The 18,359-nt window shown below is 47.2% G+C and overlaps 1 protein-coding gene across 5 annotated transcripts in view; it reads right to left on the reverse strand.

Moving 5' to 3' along the window:
- The window catches only part of LOC144500011 (nectin-3-like), a 196,905-nt gene that overhangs the window by 31,684 nt on the left and 146,862 nt on the right, over positions 1-18,359 (reverse strand). For all 5 annotated transcript variants that reach the window (XR_013498915.1, XM_078222756.1, XM_078222755.1 and 2 more), the window contains one exon: positions 12,538-12,667. Coding sequence is in view for 4 of the 5 variants with exons in the window: in XM_078222756.1 (XP_078078882.1) it covers positions 12,538-12,667 (130 nt within the window). In the remaining variant the exon portion in view is untranslated. The remainder of the gene's footprint in view (positions 1-12,537; positions 12,668-18,359) is intronic.

Raw genomic sequence — 18,359 nt, forward strand, 5'->3', positions numbered from 1 at the left:
AGTGAAGCACCCTCGGCAGCGATGTCCCGCTAAAGCGGTGTTGTGCTCCGCCTGCGGCAAGAAGGGGCATTATTCGAAGGTATGCTGATCCAAACTTCCACCCAGGAACAGCAGTGCGGCCTGTGACTCCCCGGAGCCGGTTTCCTTGTCGTCGGCATCGTCAAGGGCTTCCTCCACGTGCGAGGCCAGGACGTCGCCATTCCAGACGACGGAGTCGCAAGAGACGCGCGACCACCAGGGGCCGCTGGTTTTGGCGCCATCGCCCACGTGCGACCTATGGGGGCAGCCATTTTGGTCGGCACCGACCGCGAATGACCAGCAGGGGTCGTCATCATCCATCTCAGCTGCCTGCAGTGGCGCCCACGAACCAACGGTGGCGTCGATCATCCTGGACCAGGCAAAGCCTCACAGACTCGACAAGTCCATGATGGACATACAGGTAAACAAACGCACGATTTATTGTCTGTTTGACAGCGGGAGCACGGAGAGCTTCATTCACCCAGACGCAGTGAAGCGGTGTGGCCTCCGGATTCAGCCTGTCAAGCAGACAGTTTCGATGGCGTCAAGGTCCCGGTCTGTCACTGTGCTAGGGAGTTGCGTGGTAAATCTGACGGTGCAGGGCACGGTTTACGAGAGCTTCAAGCTCCTGGTGTTACCGCACCTTTGCGCGCCAATACTCCTAGGACTAAATTTCATGGTCCACTTGAAGAGTGTAACCCAACAGTACGGTGGGCCACTCCCTCCGCTTTCAGTGGGAGAATCGCAGCCTCTAAATTGCCCAACGCGCTCCATCTGTAGCCTCTCGACGCTTAAGATTACCACACCCTCTTTATTCCAGAATCTCATGCCAGGCTGCAAGCCCATCGCGACTAAGAGCAGGCATTACAGCGCTGAGGATCGGATCTTCATTCGATCTGAGGTTCAGCGGCTCCTCAAGGAAGGGATCATACAACCTAGCGCTAGTCCTTGGAGAGCGCAGGTCGTGGTGGTCAAGAGTGGGAACAAACCCCGGATGGTCATAGACTATAGTCAGACCATTAACAGATACACGCAGCTGGATGCGTATCCCCTCCCGCGCATATCTGACATGGTCAACCAGATTGCGCAGTACCGGGTGTCCTCCACCATCGACCTAAAGTCTGCTTACCACCAGCTCCCCATTCGCCCAGAGGACCGACAATACACGGCTTTTGAGGCGGATGGTCACTTGTACCATTTTCTAAGGGTTCCTTTTGGTGTCACGAATGGGGTCTCGGTCTTCCAGCGTGCTATGGACCGAATGGTGGACCATAACGGACTGCGGGCTACCTTCCTCTACCTGGATAACGTCACCATCTGCGGCCATGACCAGCAGGACCACGATGCCAACGTTCTTAGATTCCTACGCACTGCACCTCATAGAACATAGAACATAGAACATTACAGCGCAGAACAGGCCCTTCGGCCCACGATGTTGCACCGACCAGTTAAAAAAAAAAACTGTGACCCTCCAACCTAAACCAATTTCTTTTCGTCCATGAACCTATCTACGGATCTCTTAAACGCCCCCAAACTAGGCGCATTTACAACTGATGCTGGCAGGGCATTCCAATCCCTCACCACCCTCTGGGTAAAGAACCTACCCCTGACATCGGTTCTATAACTACCCCCCCTCAATTTAAAGCCATGCCCCCTCGTGCTGGATTTCTCCATCAGAGGAAAAAGGCTATCACTATCCACCCTATCTAAACCTCTAATCATCTTATATGTTTCAATAAGATCCCCTCTTAGCCGCCGCCTTTCCAGCGAAAACAATCCCAAATCCCTCAGCCTCTCCTCATAGGATCTCCCCTCCATACCAGGCAACATCCTGGTAAACCTCCTCTGCACCCTCTCCAAAGCCTCCACATCCTTCCTGTAATGTGGGGACCAGAACTGCACACAGCACTCCAAGTGCGGCCGCACCAGAGTTGTGTACAGTTGCAACATAACGCTACGACTCCTAAATTCAATCCCCCTACCAATAAACGCCAAGACACCATATGCCTTCTTAACAACCTTATCTACTTGATTCCCAACTTTCAGGGATCTATGCACACATACACCTAGATCCTTCTGCTCCTCCACACTATTCAAAGTCCTCCCGTTAGCCCTATACTCAACACATCTGTTATTCCTACCAAAGTGAATTACCTCACACTTCTCCGCATTAAACTCCATCCGCCACCTCTCGGCCCAACTTTGCAACCTGTCTAAGTCTTCCTGCAAACTACGACACCCTTCCTCACTGTCTACCACACCACCGACTTTGGTGTCATCAGCAAATTTGCTAATCCACCCAACTATACCCTCATCCAGATCATTAATAAATATTACAAACAGCAGTGGCCCCAAAACAGATCCCTGAGGTACACCACTTGTAACCGCACTCCATGATGAATATTTACTATCAACCACCACCCTCTGTTTCCTATCCGCTAGCCAATTCCTGATCCAATTTCCTAGATCACCCCCAATCCCATACATCTGCATTTTCTGCAGAAGCCTACCATGGTGAACCTTATCAAACGCCTTACTAAAATCCATATATACCACGTCCACTGCCTTGCCCCCATCCACCTCCTTGGTCACTTTCTCAAAAAACTCAATAAGGTTAGTAAGGCACGACCTACCTGCCACAAAACCATGCTGACTATCACCTATCAATTCATTACTCTCCAAATAACTATAAATCCTATCCCTTATAATTTTTTCCAACATCTTGCCGACAACAGAAGTGAGACTCACCGGTCTATAATTCCCGGGGAAGTCTCTGTTCCCCTTCTTAAACAATGGGACAACATTCGCTAACCTCCAATCTTCTGGTACTATACCAGAGGCCAACGACGACCTGAAGATCAGAGCCAGAGGCTCTGCAATCACTTCTCTTGCCTCCCAGAGAATCCTTGGATAAATCCCATCCGGACCAGGGGATTTATCTATTTTCAGACCCTCCAGAATATCCTGCACATCCTCCTTATCAACTGTAATACTGTCTATTCTACTCCCCTGCAACCCAGTGTCCTCCTCAGCTATATTCATGTCCCCTTGCGTGAACACCGAAGAGAAATATTGGTTCAATGCTTCACCAATCTCCTCCGGTTCCACACATAACTTCCCTCTGCCATCTATAACTGGCCCTAAACTTGCCCTAACCAACCTTCTGTTCTTGACATACCTATAGAACGCCTTAGGATTCTCTTTAACCCTATCCGCCAAAGTCTTCTCATGTCCCCTTTTAGCCCTTCTAAGCTCGCTCTTCAACTCCCTCTTAGCCAATCTAAAGCTTTCTAGTGCACTACCCGAGTGCTCACGTCTCATCCGAACATAAGCCTCCTTTTTCTTTTTAACCAACAAAGAAACTTTTTTGGTACACCACGGTTCCCTAGCCCTACCAATTCCTCCTTGCCTGACAGGGACATACCTATCACAGACTCGCAGTAGCTGCTCCTTGAAAAAACTCCACATGTCGGACGTTCCCAGTCCCTGTAATCTCCTAGTCCAACCTATGTTTCCTAATTCTCTCCTAATAGCCTCATAATTACCCTTCCCCCAGCTAAAACCACTGGCCCGAGGTTCATGCCTATCCCTTTCCATCACTAAGGTGAACGTAACCGAATTGTGGTCACTATCACCAAAATGCACACCAACTTCCAAGTCTAGCACCTGGTCTGGCTCATTTCCCAGCACCAGATCCAATATAGCCTCACCTCTAGTTGGCCTGTCTACATACTGAGTCAAAAAACCTTCCTGCACGCTTTGAACAAAAACTGACCCCTCTAACGAGCTAGAGCTATAACAATTCCAGTCAATATTAGTCAAGTTAAAATCCCCCATAACAATTGCCCTATTACTTTCACTCCTAAGCAGGATTGACTCCGCAATCCTTTCCTCAACCTCTCTAGAACTTTTAGGAGGTCTATAAAAGACTCCCAACAGGGTGACCTCTCCTCTCCTATTTCTAATCTCCGCCCATACTACCTCAACAGATAAGTCCTCATCAAACCTCCTCTCTGACACTGTGATACAATCTCTGACCAATAATGCTACCCCTCCCCCTCTTCTACCTCCTTCCCTACTTCGACTAAAACATTTGAACCCCGGGACCTGCAGCATCCATTCCTGCCCCTGCTCTATCCATGTCTCTGAAATAGCCACAACATCGAAGTCCCAGGTACTGATCCACGCTGCAAGTTCACCCACTTTATTGCGAATACTCCTGGCATTGAAGTATACACATTTCAAACCCTGCTCCACCCCACCTCTGCAATGCCGTGCATTGCAGTCCCCATCCATGCATCCCTCACTTTCAGCCCCACTACTCAGGATCCCTCCCCCCCCCCGAATCAGTTTAAACCTCCCTGCATGGCCTTAGCAAATTTACCCCCCAGGATATTGGTCCCCTTCTGATTAAGGTGTAGACCATCCTTCTCATAGAGGTCACACCTTCCCCAGTACGAGCCCCAATTGCTTAAGTACCTGAACCCCTCCCTCCTGCACCATCCCCTCAGCCATGAATTCAAACCTTCCCTCTCCCTATTCCTCTCTAAACTATCCCGTGGTACAGGCAAGAGTCCAGAGATAACCACTCTGTCAGTCTTGGCCTTTAGTTTCCACCCCAACTCCATAAATCCCTGCCTAATATCCCCTTCCCCTATCCTCCCTATGTCGTGTGTCCCCACATGTACAATAACTTGTGGTTTATCTCCCTCCCCCCTAAGAGTCCTGAATACCCTGTCAGACACATCCCGGACCCCAGCCCCTGGTAGGCAACACACCAACCCTGAGTCCCTACCTTTAGTTCCGACCCTCCTATCTGTCCCCTTAATTGTGGAGTCCCCAATCACCAGGCCCAGTCTTTTACAGCCCCTAACCACCTGAGCTTTCTCACTCGGCTCACCCCCAGAGATCTGCTCTCTATGCTCAGTTGATTCCTCCTCAACTGTAGCCTCCAGCACCGAAAACCTATTATGGAGGGGAACCGCCCCAGGGGATTGTCTTCCCGATTGCTTCTTACCCCTCCTCCTGGCATTGACCCAAGCCTCATTTCTAGGAGTTACTATTTCTCTATAACTCCTATCAACTTCCACCTCCGCCTCCCGAATTATGCGGAGTTCCACTAACTCCCCCTCCAGCTCCTTTACACGCTCCTCCAGAAGCTGCAATCTAATGCACTTCTTACAACTAAAATCTCCTGAAACACTACTGGATTTCCTCACCACATACATCCCACAGGAGATGCAGCATACTGCCTGAACTGCCATCCCTGAAGCCATTACCAGCAAGAAAAAAAGAAAACAAAAAACTTCCCCACACTTATAATTAGGTTAGAGGAGGATGGAAGGGTGGGATCCTCTACCAGTGTAGAGGATCGGGTATCTCCTCTGCACCAATTTATAGGGCTAGGGGCCCGAGAGAAAAAAAAAAACTACAGCTACCGGCAGGCTTCGCGATGCGGCCTTCCGGTTTCCGTTAATTACAAAAAACCTCCCGAAAATTAGACAAAAAAAAAACCCAGAATTTACTCACAGTCCGCGCTCTCTCTCTCACCGCTCACAGTCTCCACCCCGCAGGTCCGCTCCCAGAGGAACACTCCTCTGAATCTGACCTACAACAGGGAGAAGTGTATATTTCGCACGCGCCGCCTAGCTATCCTCGGATACGTGGTGGAAAACGGGGTCATTGGCCCTGACCCAGACCGTATGCGTCCCCTCCTCGAACTTCCCCTGCCCACTAGCGTAAAAGCACTGAGAAGATGCTTAGGCTTCTTCTCATACTACGCACAGTGGGTTCCCAATTACGCGGACAAAGCCCGTCCGCTCATCAAGTCTACCTCTTTTCCCCTAGCACCAGAGGCTCGTTTGGCCTTTGAAAAACTAAAAGCCGACATCACGAAAGCCACGATGCACGCTGTCGATGAGTCCATCCCCTTCCAGTTGGAGAGCGATGCATCTGATTTCGCCCTGGCCGCCACACTTAACCAGGCGGGCAGGCCCGTCGCCTTTTTCTCTCGCACCCTCCAAGGCCCCGAAATTCGACATTCGGTGGTGGAAAAGGAGGCCCAGGCCATTGTGGAGGCCGACAGGCATTGGCACCATTACTTGGCGGGAAAACGGTTCACCCTGCTCCCGGACCAGCGGTCCGTGGCGTTCATGTTCAATAACACGTTACGGGGCAAGATCAAGAATGATAAGATCTTGAGGTGGAGAATCGAACTCTCCACCTATAATTACGACATCATGTATCGTCCAGGGAAACTCAACGAGCCCTCGGATGCCCTGTCGCGTGGAACATGCGCTAGTATGCAGGAGAATCGATTGCAGGCTCTCCACAATGACCTCTGCCATCCGGGGGTCACTCGGCTCTACCACTTCATAAAAGCCCGGAATCTACCCTACTCGGTGGAGGATGTCAGGTCCATAACCAGAAGCTGCCGGGTATGCGCGGAATGCAAACCGCACTTCTACTGACCTGACAGGGCACACCTCGTTAAGGCCACTCGTCCCTTCGAAAGACTGAGTGTGGATTTTAAGGGCCCTCTTCCCTCGACAGATCGGAACGTGTACTTCCTCAATGTGGTTGATGAGTACTCGAGATTCCCTTTTGTCATTCCCTGTTCTGATATGACCGCTGCCACGGTTATCAAGGCATTTCGTGATCTTTTCACCCTGTTCGGTTACCCCTGTTACATCCACAGCGATAGGGGCTCGTCGTTCATGAGCGATGACTTGAGGCAATACCTGCTCTCATATGGGATTGCCTCTAGTAGAACCACGAGCAACAACCCAAGGTGTAACGGACAGGTCGAACGAGAGAATGCTACAGTCTGGAAGGCTGTCTTACTGGCGTTGAGGTCTAAAGGTCTTCCAGTCTCCCGTTGGCAAGAGGTACTCCCTGATGCGCTCCACTCCATACGCTCACTCCTGTGTACGGCAACCAACGCTACTCCCCATGAGAGACTGTTTTCATTCCCTCGGAAGTCTTCCTCTGGGACCTCATTACCGTCTTGGTTGACGTACTCAGGACCTGTCCTCCTGCGGCGACATGTTAGGACCCGCAAGTCCGACCCTTTGGTTGAACAGGTCCACCTCCTCCACGCCAACCCTCAGTATGCCTATGTGGCATACCCTGACGGGCAAGAGGACACGGTCTCGATTCGAGACCTGGCACCAGCAGGGGGCTTGGAAACCCCTGTCGCTCCCACACCTCCTGTTAGAGACCCCCCAACTATTGTTTCCCCTCCTGACACGGCGCGGGCAGCATCGGGACCATCACTTAACCCTTTTACTCCCGTGTACAGCTTGCCCGAGTCCAGGAGATGGTCGCCACTTCAAGGCGTGCCCGAGTTCAGCGGATTATCACCACCTCGGGGTCTACTGGCCCGTGAGACATTGGAGGAGCCATTGGACACCGCCTTGGGGAGAACGCCACCGCGAGTGCCTACACTGGTGTCATCGCCGGTGTTGAGGAGGTCACAACGACGGTGCGGTCCCCCAGACCGTCTGAACTTATAGACTGATGAACAATTGTTCTGTGTTTTGTACCCCGCCGGCCTTTGTTTTCAAAGGAGGGGTGAATGTGGTAAACCATTGTTGGTTCCCACCAGGTAGTGCTGAGCCAGGATCTGGCCAGTACTAGGAGTCTGTATATATGTTACTGTTGGGGTTAGGGTTGGGCTGTTCTACATGTTACTGTTGGGGTTAGGGTTGGGCTGTTCTACCTGTAATATAGTTCTTATGGTACATCCCAGTCGGGCTCCGCCTCCTGGGAGAGGTATAAAGGTCACTGCTCTGTCTGGGACCCTTTAGTCTGGGATCGTGTATTATATATGGTAGCTGTATTGTTGTAGTCAATAAAAGCCTTTATTTCCCCGAGTACCTCTAGCCTCGTGAGTTATATCGCGCATCACATTGCAAACTTACTAACCATGCCTCCTAAATTCTCATCCAAATCATTCATATAAATGACAAATAACAGTGGACCCAGGACTGATCCCTGAGGCACACTGCTGGTCACAGGTCTCCAGTTTGAAAAACAACCCTCTACAACCACCCTCTGTCTTATGTCATCAAGCCAATTTTGCTACCTCACCCTGGATCCCGTGAGATTTAACTTGATGCAACAACCCACCATGCGGTACCTTGTCAAAGGCCTTGCTAAAATCCATGTAGACAACGTTGACTGCACTGCCCTCATCTACCTTCTTGGTTACCCCATCAAAAAACTCAATCATATTCTTGAGACATGATTTTCCACTCTCAAATCCAAGCTGACTGTCCCTAATCAGTTCTTGCCTGCAGATCCTTTCTCTCTGAATACCTTCTAACAACTTAGCCACTACTGATATTAGGCTCGCCAGCCTGTAGTTCCCCAGGCTTTTCCCTGCAGCTCTCCTTAAACAAAGGCACAACAATAACAACAGAAGAATAAAATATGCCAATAATGAAGAATGTGATTTGGAGTTATGAGAAATAGGAAAAGCAGCAAGGGGAAAATTAGACTATAAAATGAGACACTGGTGGGGACATTAACCACACATCTGATCGAGAATAGAATTAAACCTGCTGCCTTCCCCAGCTCCTGATCAGAGTGATCCGAGACCAGTTTTCCAGGCAGCTTGGGCTCCAGTGAAAAAATAAATATTCTTCCAAACATCGTGTTAAATTTTCCAAATAGAGGGTGCGAATTTCCTAAAATAATTTTAAGTATCAAACGGCGCAAAAATGGGAGATTTTCCCACCTGTTTTTTTCAGCTGAGTTTCATGAATTTATGGCACTCTGTGTTATACAGAGCCGGACATGGCCTTCTCCCCCATGAAAATGGCTGTCCCATCGAACATTGGGCCTCTCGAGCCCCAGTCCGTCGGACATTGTTGGCCTCTTGGGCACCCTGCTGGGTAAAGCCTATCAGCATTGCTCAACCTTGCAGAGTTAACGGGCACGTGGCTGGCCCAAACAGATTGCAGCTAGACTCCATTAACAAGGGAGAGCTCTTTATAAGCTGTAACGATGGACACAGCAGTCATGCCAGGAAGATGGCTCAAAGACGTAGTAGAACATAGAACATAGAACATTACAGCGCAGAACAGGCCCTTCGGCCCACGATGTTGCACCGACCAGTTAAAAAAAAACTGTGACCCTCCAACCTAAACCAATTTCTTTTCGTCCATGAACCTATCTACGGATCTCTTAAACGCCCCCAAACTAGGCGCATTTACTACTGATGCTGGCAGGGCATTCCAATCCCTCACCACCCTCTGGGTAAAGAACCTACCCCTGACATCGGTTCTATAACTACCCCCCCTCAATTTAAAGCCATGCCCCCTCGTGCTGGATTTCTCCATCAGAGGAAAAAGGCTATCACTATCCACCCTATCTAAACCTCTAATCATCTTATATGTTTCAATAAGATCCCCTCTTAGCCGCCGCCTTTCCAGCGAAAACAATCCCAAATCCCTCAGCCTCTCCTCATAGGATCTCCCCTCCATACCAGGCAACATCCTGGTAAACCTCCTCTGCACCCTCTCCAAAGCCTCCACATCCTTCCTGTAATGTGGGGACCAGAACTGCACACAGTACTCCAAGTGCGGCCGCACCAGAGTTGTGTACAGTTGCAACATAACGCTACGACTCCTAAATTCAATCCCCCTACCAATAAACGCCAAGACACCATATGCCTTCTTAACAACCTTATCTACTTGATTCCCAACTTTCAGGGATCTATGCACACATACACCTAGATCCCTCTGCTCCTCCACACTATTCAAAGTCCTCCCGTTAGCCCTATACTCAACACATCTGTTATTCCTACCAAAGTGAATTACCTCACACTTCTGGCGTCCAGCACCCAGGTTTACTGATGCAGAGCAGGCCTGGCTGCTGGACGCCATAGAGGAGAGGCAGGAGTTGATGTATCCCACCAATAGACAGCGGTGGGTGGCCAAGGGATTGGGCAGCCAATGTGGTCTGGTGGCTGTGGCTGCAGGTGCAGCTGTAAATGCCCATGCATTGCCATGGAGGACCACTGCCGAAAGAAAATGAATGACTTTCTTTGGGCAGGGTTGAGTGTCCATCCCAGCCTGAAAGCAGTTCCATGTGTCGCGCCTGCAATGTGAAGCAACCCCTTGGCCTTCTACCACTCGAGCCCCCAGCACATGCCTCCAACCCCCATGGAACCCCCTGTCACATCCCCAAAGTTGCAAGGCACAACCCAACCAAACTGGGGTTGTTCTCCCTGGAAAGACGGAGGATGAGGGGAGACTTAATAGAGGTGTATAAAATTATGAAATCATGATGTGGAGATGCCGGCGTTGGACTGGGGTAAACACAGTAAGAAGTTTAACAACACCAGGTTAAAGTCCAACAGGTTTATTTGGTAGCAAAAGCCACACAAGCTTTCGAGGCTCTAAGCCCCTTCTTCAGGTGAGTGGGAATTCTGTTCACAAACAGAATTTATAAAGACACAGACTCAATTTACATGAATAATGGTTGGAATGCGAATACTTACAACTAATCCAGTCTTTAAGAAACAAAACAATGGGAGTGGAGAGAGCATCAAGACAGGCTAAAAAGATGTGTATTGTCTCCAGACAAGACAGCCAGTGAAACTCTGCAGGTCCACGCAACTGTGGGAGTTACAAATATTGTGACATGAACCCAATATCCCGGTTGAGGCCGTCCTTGTGTGTGCGGAACTTGGCTATCAGTTTCTGCTCAGCGACTCTGCGCTGTCGTGTGTCGCGAAGGCCGCCTTGGAGAACGCTTACTCGAATATCAGAGGCCGAATGCCCGTGACCGCTGAAGTGCTCCCCAACAGGAAGAGAACAGTCTTGCCTGGTGATTGTCGAGCGGTGTTCATTCATCCGTTGTCGCAGCGTCTGCATAGTTTCCCCAATGTACCATGCCTCGGTACATACTCTTGCAACTCGGCCAACGTTGTCTACCTGATACGCTGCAAGAAAGGATGTCCCGAGGCATGGTACATTGGGGAAACTATGCAGACGCTGCGACAACGGATGAATGAACACCGCTCGACAATCACCAGGCAAGACTGTTCTCTTCCTGTTGGGGAGCACTTCAGCGGTCACGGGCATTCGGCCTCTGATATTCGGGTATGCGTTCTCCAAGGCGGCCTTCGCGACACACGACAGCGCAGAGTCGCTGAGCAGAAACTGATAGCCAAGTTCCGCACACACAAGGACGGCCTCAACCGGGATATTGGGTTCATGTCACAATATTTGTAACTCCCACAGTTGCGTGGACCTGCAGAGTTTCACTGGCTGTCTTGTCTGGAGACAATACACATCTTTTTAGCCTGTCTTGATGCTCTCTCCACTCCCATTGTTTTGTTTCTTAAAGACTGGATTAGTTGTAAGTATTCGCATTCCAACCATTATTCATGTAAATTGAGTCTGTGTCTTTATAAATTCTGTTTGTGAACAGAATTCCCACTCACCTGAAGAAGGGGCTTAGAGCCTCGAAAGCTTGTGTGGCTTTTGCTACCAAATAAACCTGTTGGACTTTAACCTGGTGTTGTTAAACTTCTTACTAAAATTATGAAAGGCAGTGTATAAAATTATGAAAGGCATAGATAGGGTGAACGGTGGGAAGCTTTTCCCCAGGTCGGTGGTGACGTTCACGAGGGGTCATAGGTTCAAGGTGAAGGGGGGGGAGGTTTAACACAGATATCAGAAGGACATATTTTACACAGAGGGTGGTGGGGGCCTGGAATGCGCTGCCGGGCAAGGTGGTGGAGGCGGACACACTGGGAACGTTTAAGACTTATCGAGACAGCCATATGAACGGAGTGGGAATGGAGGGATACAAAAGAATGGTCTAGTTTGGACCAGGGAGCGGCGCGGGCTTGGAGGGCCGAAGGGCCTGTTCCTGTGCTGTATTGTTCTTTGTTCTTGTTCAAACCCCCACTCCTGACACACCCTACACCCATGCCCTTCCATACATCAGACTTTCAATCCCACCTCATGTCCCCACAGGAGAAGACTACCCGTAATAGGCAGGACTAAGAGAAGACGAGTGGTGTCCCTGAGCTTCACCTGCTAACAGAATTTAAGCAGTGTGCCACGGAGCTGATGGGAGTAGCAGAGGAGAGAATGGTAACGGACAGCCAGGTTAACATTCAGCATGCAAGTGAGCAATAGCTAAACCCTAGTCCCAGAGACTTAGAAGTAAGTGGTATGCAACCCAAACACTTCCCTTCCTTCCACTAACCTCTGTCCCTTGTTACAGGAAATGACCCAAATGCCGCCGGCCCTTCCGGGGACGCTGTGCATCCCCCCCCCCCGCCCCCGCCCGGGAGGAACCAGTGGAATCAAGATGGAGTGAAACAGAACAGGTGCTGAAGGGAAAGGTACTGTAATTAGTGGAGATTGTGGAGGACAAGCAAGTATAGTTTGCTGCGGTCTTAGTCATTAGTGATTTTGACTGGACAGAAACAAAACTGAAGCATTTCAAACACTGATCGTAAAATAATGTCACCTTGAATTCTGTACAAATACTTACACTTCTGGGGAGGTTTCTTTGTTGGTCTGCATTTTCCTATGATAGCAGTAGCTGAGAATGCCAATCACAAATACGAGTACCAGGATTATAACAATAAGAAGTATTATATATTTACGTGGCTGATGATCACCTGCAACCAAATAAGTTAAAAGGATCTGTCATACTATAATAATATCACATCATTAATATAGAAAAACATCATTGTAGAGGTGCAATTAGACAAATATGTGCAGGCTCTAAAGGTGTGTAGGTTCAGTGAATTGGCCATAGTAAATGCATAGGGTTGCAGGGATAAGATGGAGGGGAGGGATGCTCTGTTGGCCAAATCGTCTCTTTCTGCACTACAGAGATTCTATGGTGAAATCAGGAGGAATAACCTAAACCTTAATCAAATAAGTATTTCTTAAATAAACTTGTCAAGGAGGCAGGTAGTTTTAGGGATTCTTTATTGCCTTCCTTGGTGCATTTTATTTTGGCACATTGTGAAACAGTGGGATAATTTTGTAAAAGTTCTTCAAAAATAACAAAATATTGATATTGCTTGAAAATTTTAAAAGATCTCTGGGCTGTTCCAGTACTTCTGCATGAGAAGACATGTAATACAAGAGATAGTTTTAGCTTCACCTATCAAGTGGATTCAGATCAATGAAGGGTAAAATCTGGTGGGGGTATAAAACAAGCAACTGCCCTTACTGCTGAGTAAAATTAACATTGCTCTTACAATTTATATCAACTTGTAGATGGTGCTGTGAGAAACCCATCTCACACTGCCTTAGGAAATAAATACAGACAAGCAGAAATTAAATCCTCCGTTCCTTTCCCCCTCATCCCCTGTGGTCCTAACTCACCTTACTTTTATATCTACCTCCAATCGCGGGACACTGACCTCCTTTACAGTCCTGCCTTTTTCCTGCTTCAGTAACAGAATTGCAAACAATCCCTTATCAACCCTTTAGGACCACCCTCCCTCAAACTATTTTCTTTGTCTGGTTCCACCTTTAAAAAGCTCCTTAAATCAAGACTATAAGATATAGGAGCAGAATTAGGCCATTCAATCCATAGAGTCTGCTCCACCATTCAATCATGGCTGATATGATTCTCCTCCCCATTCTCCTGTCTTCTCCCCATAACCCTTGATCACCTTATCAATCAAGAACCTATCTCTGTCTTAAAGACACTCAATGACCTAGCCTCCACAGCCCTCTGTGGCAATGAGTTCCATAGATTCACCACCCTCTGGCTGAAGAAATTCCTCCTCATCTCAGTTTTAAAGGAGCATCCCTTCACTCTGAGGTTGTGCCCTTGAGTGTTAGTCTCTCCCACAAGTGGGAACACCCTCTTCACGTCCACTCATGCCGAAAGACGTGCTGGTTAGGTGCATTGGCTATGCTAAATTTTCCCTCAGTGTACCCAAAACAGGCGCCAGAGTGTGGTGACTCAGGGATTTTCACAGTAACTTCATTGCAGTGTTAATATAAGCCTACTTGTGACATTAATAAATAAACTCTAAACTTTATCTAGACTTCTCAGTAGTCTGCAAATTTCAATTAGATCCTCCCTCCTCCTTCTAAATTCCATCGAGTAAAGACCCAGACTCCTCAACCGCTCCTCATATGACAAACCGTTCATTCCTGGGATCATTCTTATGAACCTCTGCTGGACCCCCTTGGTGCGTAGGTATGGGGCCCAAAACTACTCACAATATTCAAAATGGGGTCTGACCAGGGCCATATACAGGCTCAGCAGTACATCCCTGCTGTTGTCTTCTAGTCCTCTAGAAATAAATGCCAACATTGAATTTGCCTTCCTAACGCCAACTGAACCTGCAGAGTCCTGAAACAGGACTCCCAAGTCCCTTTGTGTTTCAGATTTTCAAAGCCTTCCCCATTTAGAAAATAATCTACACCTCTATCCTTCCTACCAAGTGCATGACCTCACACTTTCCCACATTGTATTCCATCTGCCACATCTTTGCCCACTCTTCTAGCTTGTCCAAGTCATTCTGCAGCCTCCCCACTTCCTCAACACTACCTGTCCCTCTACATTTCTTTGTATCATCCGCAAATTTAGCAACCATGCCCTCAGTTCCATCTTCCAGGTCATTAATGTATATAATGAAAAGTTGTAGTCCCAACACTGACCCCTGTGCAACGCCACTAGTCACCAGTTGCCATCAACTCAAGGTTATCTTTCCTAATTTACTGTCCAGTCTGTTCCTACTCTAAATCACACAATGGGAATTTCATACTTCAAATCAGTTATTAAAAGATGCACATTTTTGTTACTCATAATAAAGGGCTATGTCGAAGAATTAATCCAGTCACATCTTTCAGATTCAAGCAGGTTTACTGCATAACACTTCCTCAGTGCTACTGACCACAAGTAGCTCTCCAAAACCAAAGTCATCCAGCTGTCTCAATTTATGGTGCAATCAATGTGCTTAACTAGCAATTCTCTTAACAAGATCATTGATGCCCACTATAATATATTGACACATTACCACTATAATACATTGACAGATTACCACTGTGGTACATTGACACATTACCCTCTTTTCTTTTTAAATTAAAGCTTTGAAAGAAAAAGAAAAAAATAAAGAACATTCTTTTGAATCCAAACAGAAATTAAAGATTTCACATTTTCACATCTATGAATCCTGTAACTCTTTTACCATATACACAAGCTCTTATGAAAACCAAAATTAGTTTTTCATATTAACACTATAACACTTCTAATACACTTCGTAATTTCTTAGAAGAGGCACTTCTTTTTGTAAAGCAGTCCAACAGTTGTATTTGTATTTTGGAGATCTCCCTTCTCTTTAACAATTCTTTCATGCCGGCTAGGTCTATTCTTAGCCTTTTCTCTGTTACATTATTTGTGGAATGAATATTGCCCCAAAGAGATCAGTTGGCAACATAACATTCCATGGGTAAACTTTTCGCACATTGCCCCTTATATAAAATTTCTGACAATATAGTGGACAAGTAAATCCCTATACAAAGTTTCAGCAGCTTTTTATGACTCTTTTCATTTTGCTTATGTTGCAAAGTTGTATTTATAAAGATGTACAGAATGTAAAGAAAATGCTAGGACAAAACATTGCGTGGTCCCTTTCAAAGCTGGATTTGTTTCAGTACTTAAGAGATAAAATGCAAAGTACATCCAAAGTCCCAGACTGAAACATTTATATCCAAAGCAAGGCAGCAGGGTTGCCTTGGTAACAGGCTTCAGGCATTTTAATGTTTAAGTTTTGCCCAATCAATTTAAAGCAAGCACTCAGCTACCCAAAAACCTATAAGGTTTGAATTTGATGTTGTGAACAACAGCAGACCAATCCTATTGTAGGAAAATTGATAGGTCATCACAGATATAAAAACAAATACAAAGAGGAAAACAATCAGTTAACTACTGCCACCTCTCAAGTCAAGAGGGTGAGAGCAGTCCTTCACCCTACCTTCTAACCAGTGAAAGGTACAACATTTAAAAGAACTCACAGAGGAACTTAAAAAGTTTATGAAAGCTTCAAAACCTGTTTATATTTGTTGAGAGTGATGGAATTCTATAATTAAATTTTTGGTTAATGAATGAGTATTGTATTTTATTTGAACAGCATTCCAGTAGAATCATATTTTATTCCGTATGTTACTTGTTTAGTTAAATAAATAAATTGTTAAATGTTCTTTTTAAAGTGAGTGTCAGGTATTTCTGTTAGTTACCCACTAAATGTTGCTGAAGGACAGTTCACCTTCCCACTCAATTTTAACAGATTACGAGGCGAGGTATTCCTCTTTGGGAGATTCGGCGTTACATCTTAAAAGGGGAAATAACTCTGCATCATGGCACTTAGCATCCCAAACCAATGGACAACACTTCTCATTTTTTTCCCCAACAGGAATACGATAAACCCTGCTGTGCTAGAGTACCATCTGGGAGATTGGCATGTGAAACGTCACTAAAAATGACCAACTTCATATCTTCTGCTTCACCTATAAGGCTGGGAACCTGAGCATGCATCTTTCCAAATGTAAGGACAAGCATGTGCCTGTAAAAAAGAAGGATAGGAAGGGTAGGATTAGAGAACCGTGGATAACCAGGGAAATTGAGGGACTGGTCAAAAGGAAAAGAGAGGCGTATGTTAGGTCCAAGCAGCTAAAAACGGAGGGAGCTCTGGAGGAGTACAATGAAAGTAGGAAAATACTCAAACGGGGAATTAGAAGAGCAAAAAGGGGTCACGAAATGTTCTTGGCAGACAGGATTAAGGAGAATCCCAAGGCATTTTATTCATACGTTAGGAACAAAAGGGTTGTTAGGGAAAAAATCGGACCTCTCAGGGACAAAAGTGGGGACTTATGCTTGGAGCCCAAAGAAGTAGGGGAGATCCTAAATGAATACTTTGCGTCGGTATTCACAAAGGAGAGGGATGTGTTGACTGGGAGTGTCTCGGAGGGGAGTGTTTAACCGTTGGAGAAAATCTCCATTACAAAGGAGGAAGTGTTAGGTTTGTTAGAGAATATAAAGACTGACAAATCCCCAGGGCCTGATGGAATCTATCCAAGGCTGCTCAGGGAGACGAGAGGTGAAATCGTTGGGCCTCTGATGCAAATCTTTGTCTCGTCACTGGACACAGGTGAGGTCCCAGAGGATTGGAGGATAGCCAATGTGGTCCCGTTATTTAAGAAGGGTAGGAAGGATAACCCGGGTAATTATAGGCCGGTGAGCTTGACGTCCGTGGTGGGAAAGTTGTTGGAGAAGATTCTTAGAGATAGGATGTATGCGCATTTAGAAAGGAATAAATTCATTAACGATAGTCAACATGGTTTTGTGAGAGGGAGGTCATGCCTCACTAACCTGGTGGTGTTTTTTGAAGAAGTGACCAAAATGGTTGACGAAGGAAGGGCCGTGGATGTTGTCTATATGGACTTTAGTAAAGCGTTTGACAAAGTCCCTCATGGTAGGCTAGTGAAAAAGGTTGGATCCCATGGGATAAAGGGGGAGGTGGCTAGATGGGTGGAGAACTGGCTTGGTCATAGAAGACAGAGGGTGGTAGTGGAAGGGTCTTTTTCCGGCTGGAGGCCTGTGACTAGTGGTGTACCGCAGGGCTCTGTATTGGGACCTCTGCTGTTTGTGATTTATATAAATGATCTGGAAGAAGGAGTAACCGGGGTGATCAGTAAGTTTGCGGACGACACAAAACTGGCAGGACTTGCAGATAGTGAGGAACATTGTCAGAGGCTACAGAAGGATATAGATAGGCTGGAAATTTGGGCAAGGAAATGGCAGATGGAGTTCAATCCTGATAAATGCGAAGTGATGCATTTTGGTGAGAATAATGTAGGGAGGAGCTACACGATAAATGGAAGAACCATAAAGGGTGTAGAGACGCAGAGGGACCTGGGTGTGCAAGTCCACAGATCTTTGAAGGTGACGTCACAGGTGGAGAAGGTGGTGAAGAAGGCATATGGCATGCTTGCCTTTATAGGACGGGGCATAGAGTATAAAAGTTGGGGTCTGATGTTGCAGATGTATAGAACGTTGGTTCGGCCGCATTTGGAATACTGCGTCCAGTTCTGGTCGCCACACTACCAGAAGGACGTGGAGGCTTTGGAGAGAGTACAGAGGAGGTTTACCAGGATGTTGCCTGGTATGGAGGGGCTTGGTTATGAGGAGAGATTGGGGAAACTGGGGTTGTTCTCCTTGGAAAGACGGAGGATGAGGGGAGACTTAATAGAGGTGTATAAAATTATGAAAGGCATAGATAGGGTGAACGGTGGGAAGCTTTTCCCCGGGTCGGTGGTGACGTTTACGAGGGGTCATAGGTT

The sequence above is a fragment of the Mustelus asterias genome, chromosome 10 (genome assembly GCF_964213995.1).
Source record: "Mustelus asterias chromosome 10, sMusAst1.hap1.1, whole genome shotgun sequence".
Taxonomy (NCBI): domain Eukaryota; kingdom Metazoa; phylum Chordata; class Chondrichthyes; order Carcharhiniformes; family Triakidae; genus Mustelus; species Mustelus asterias.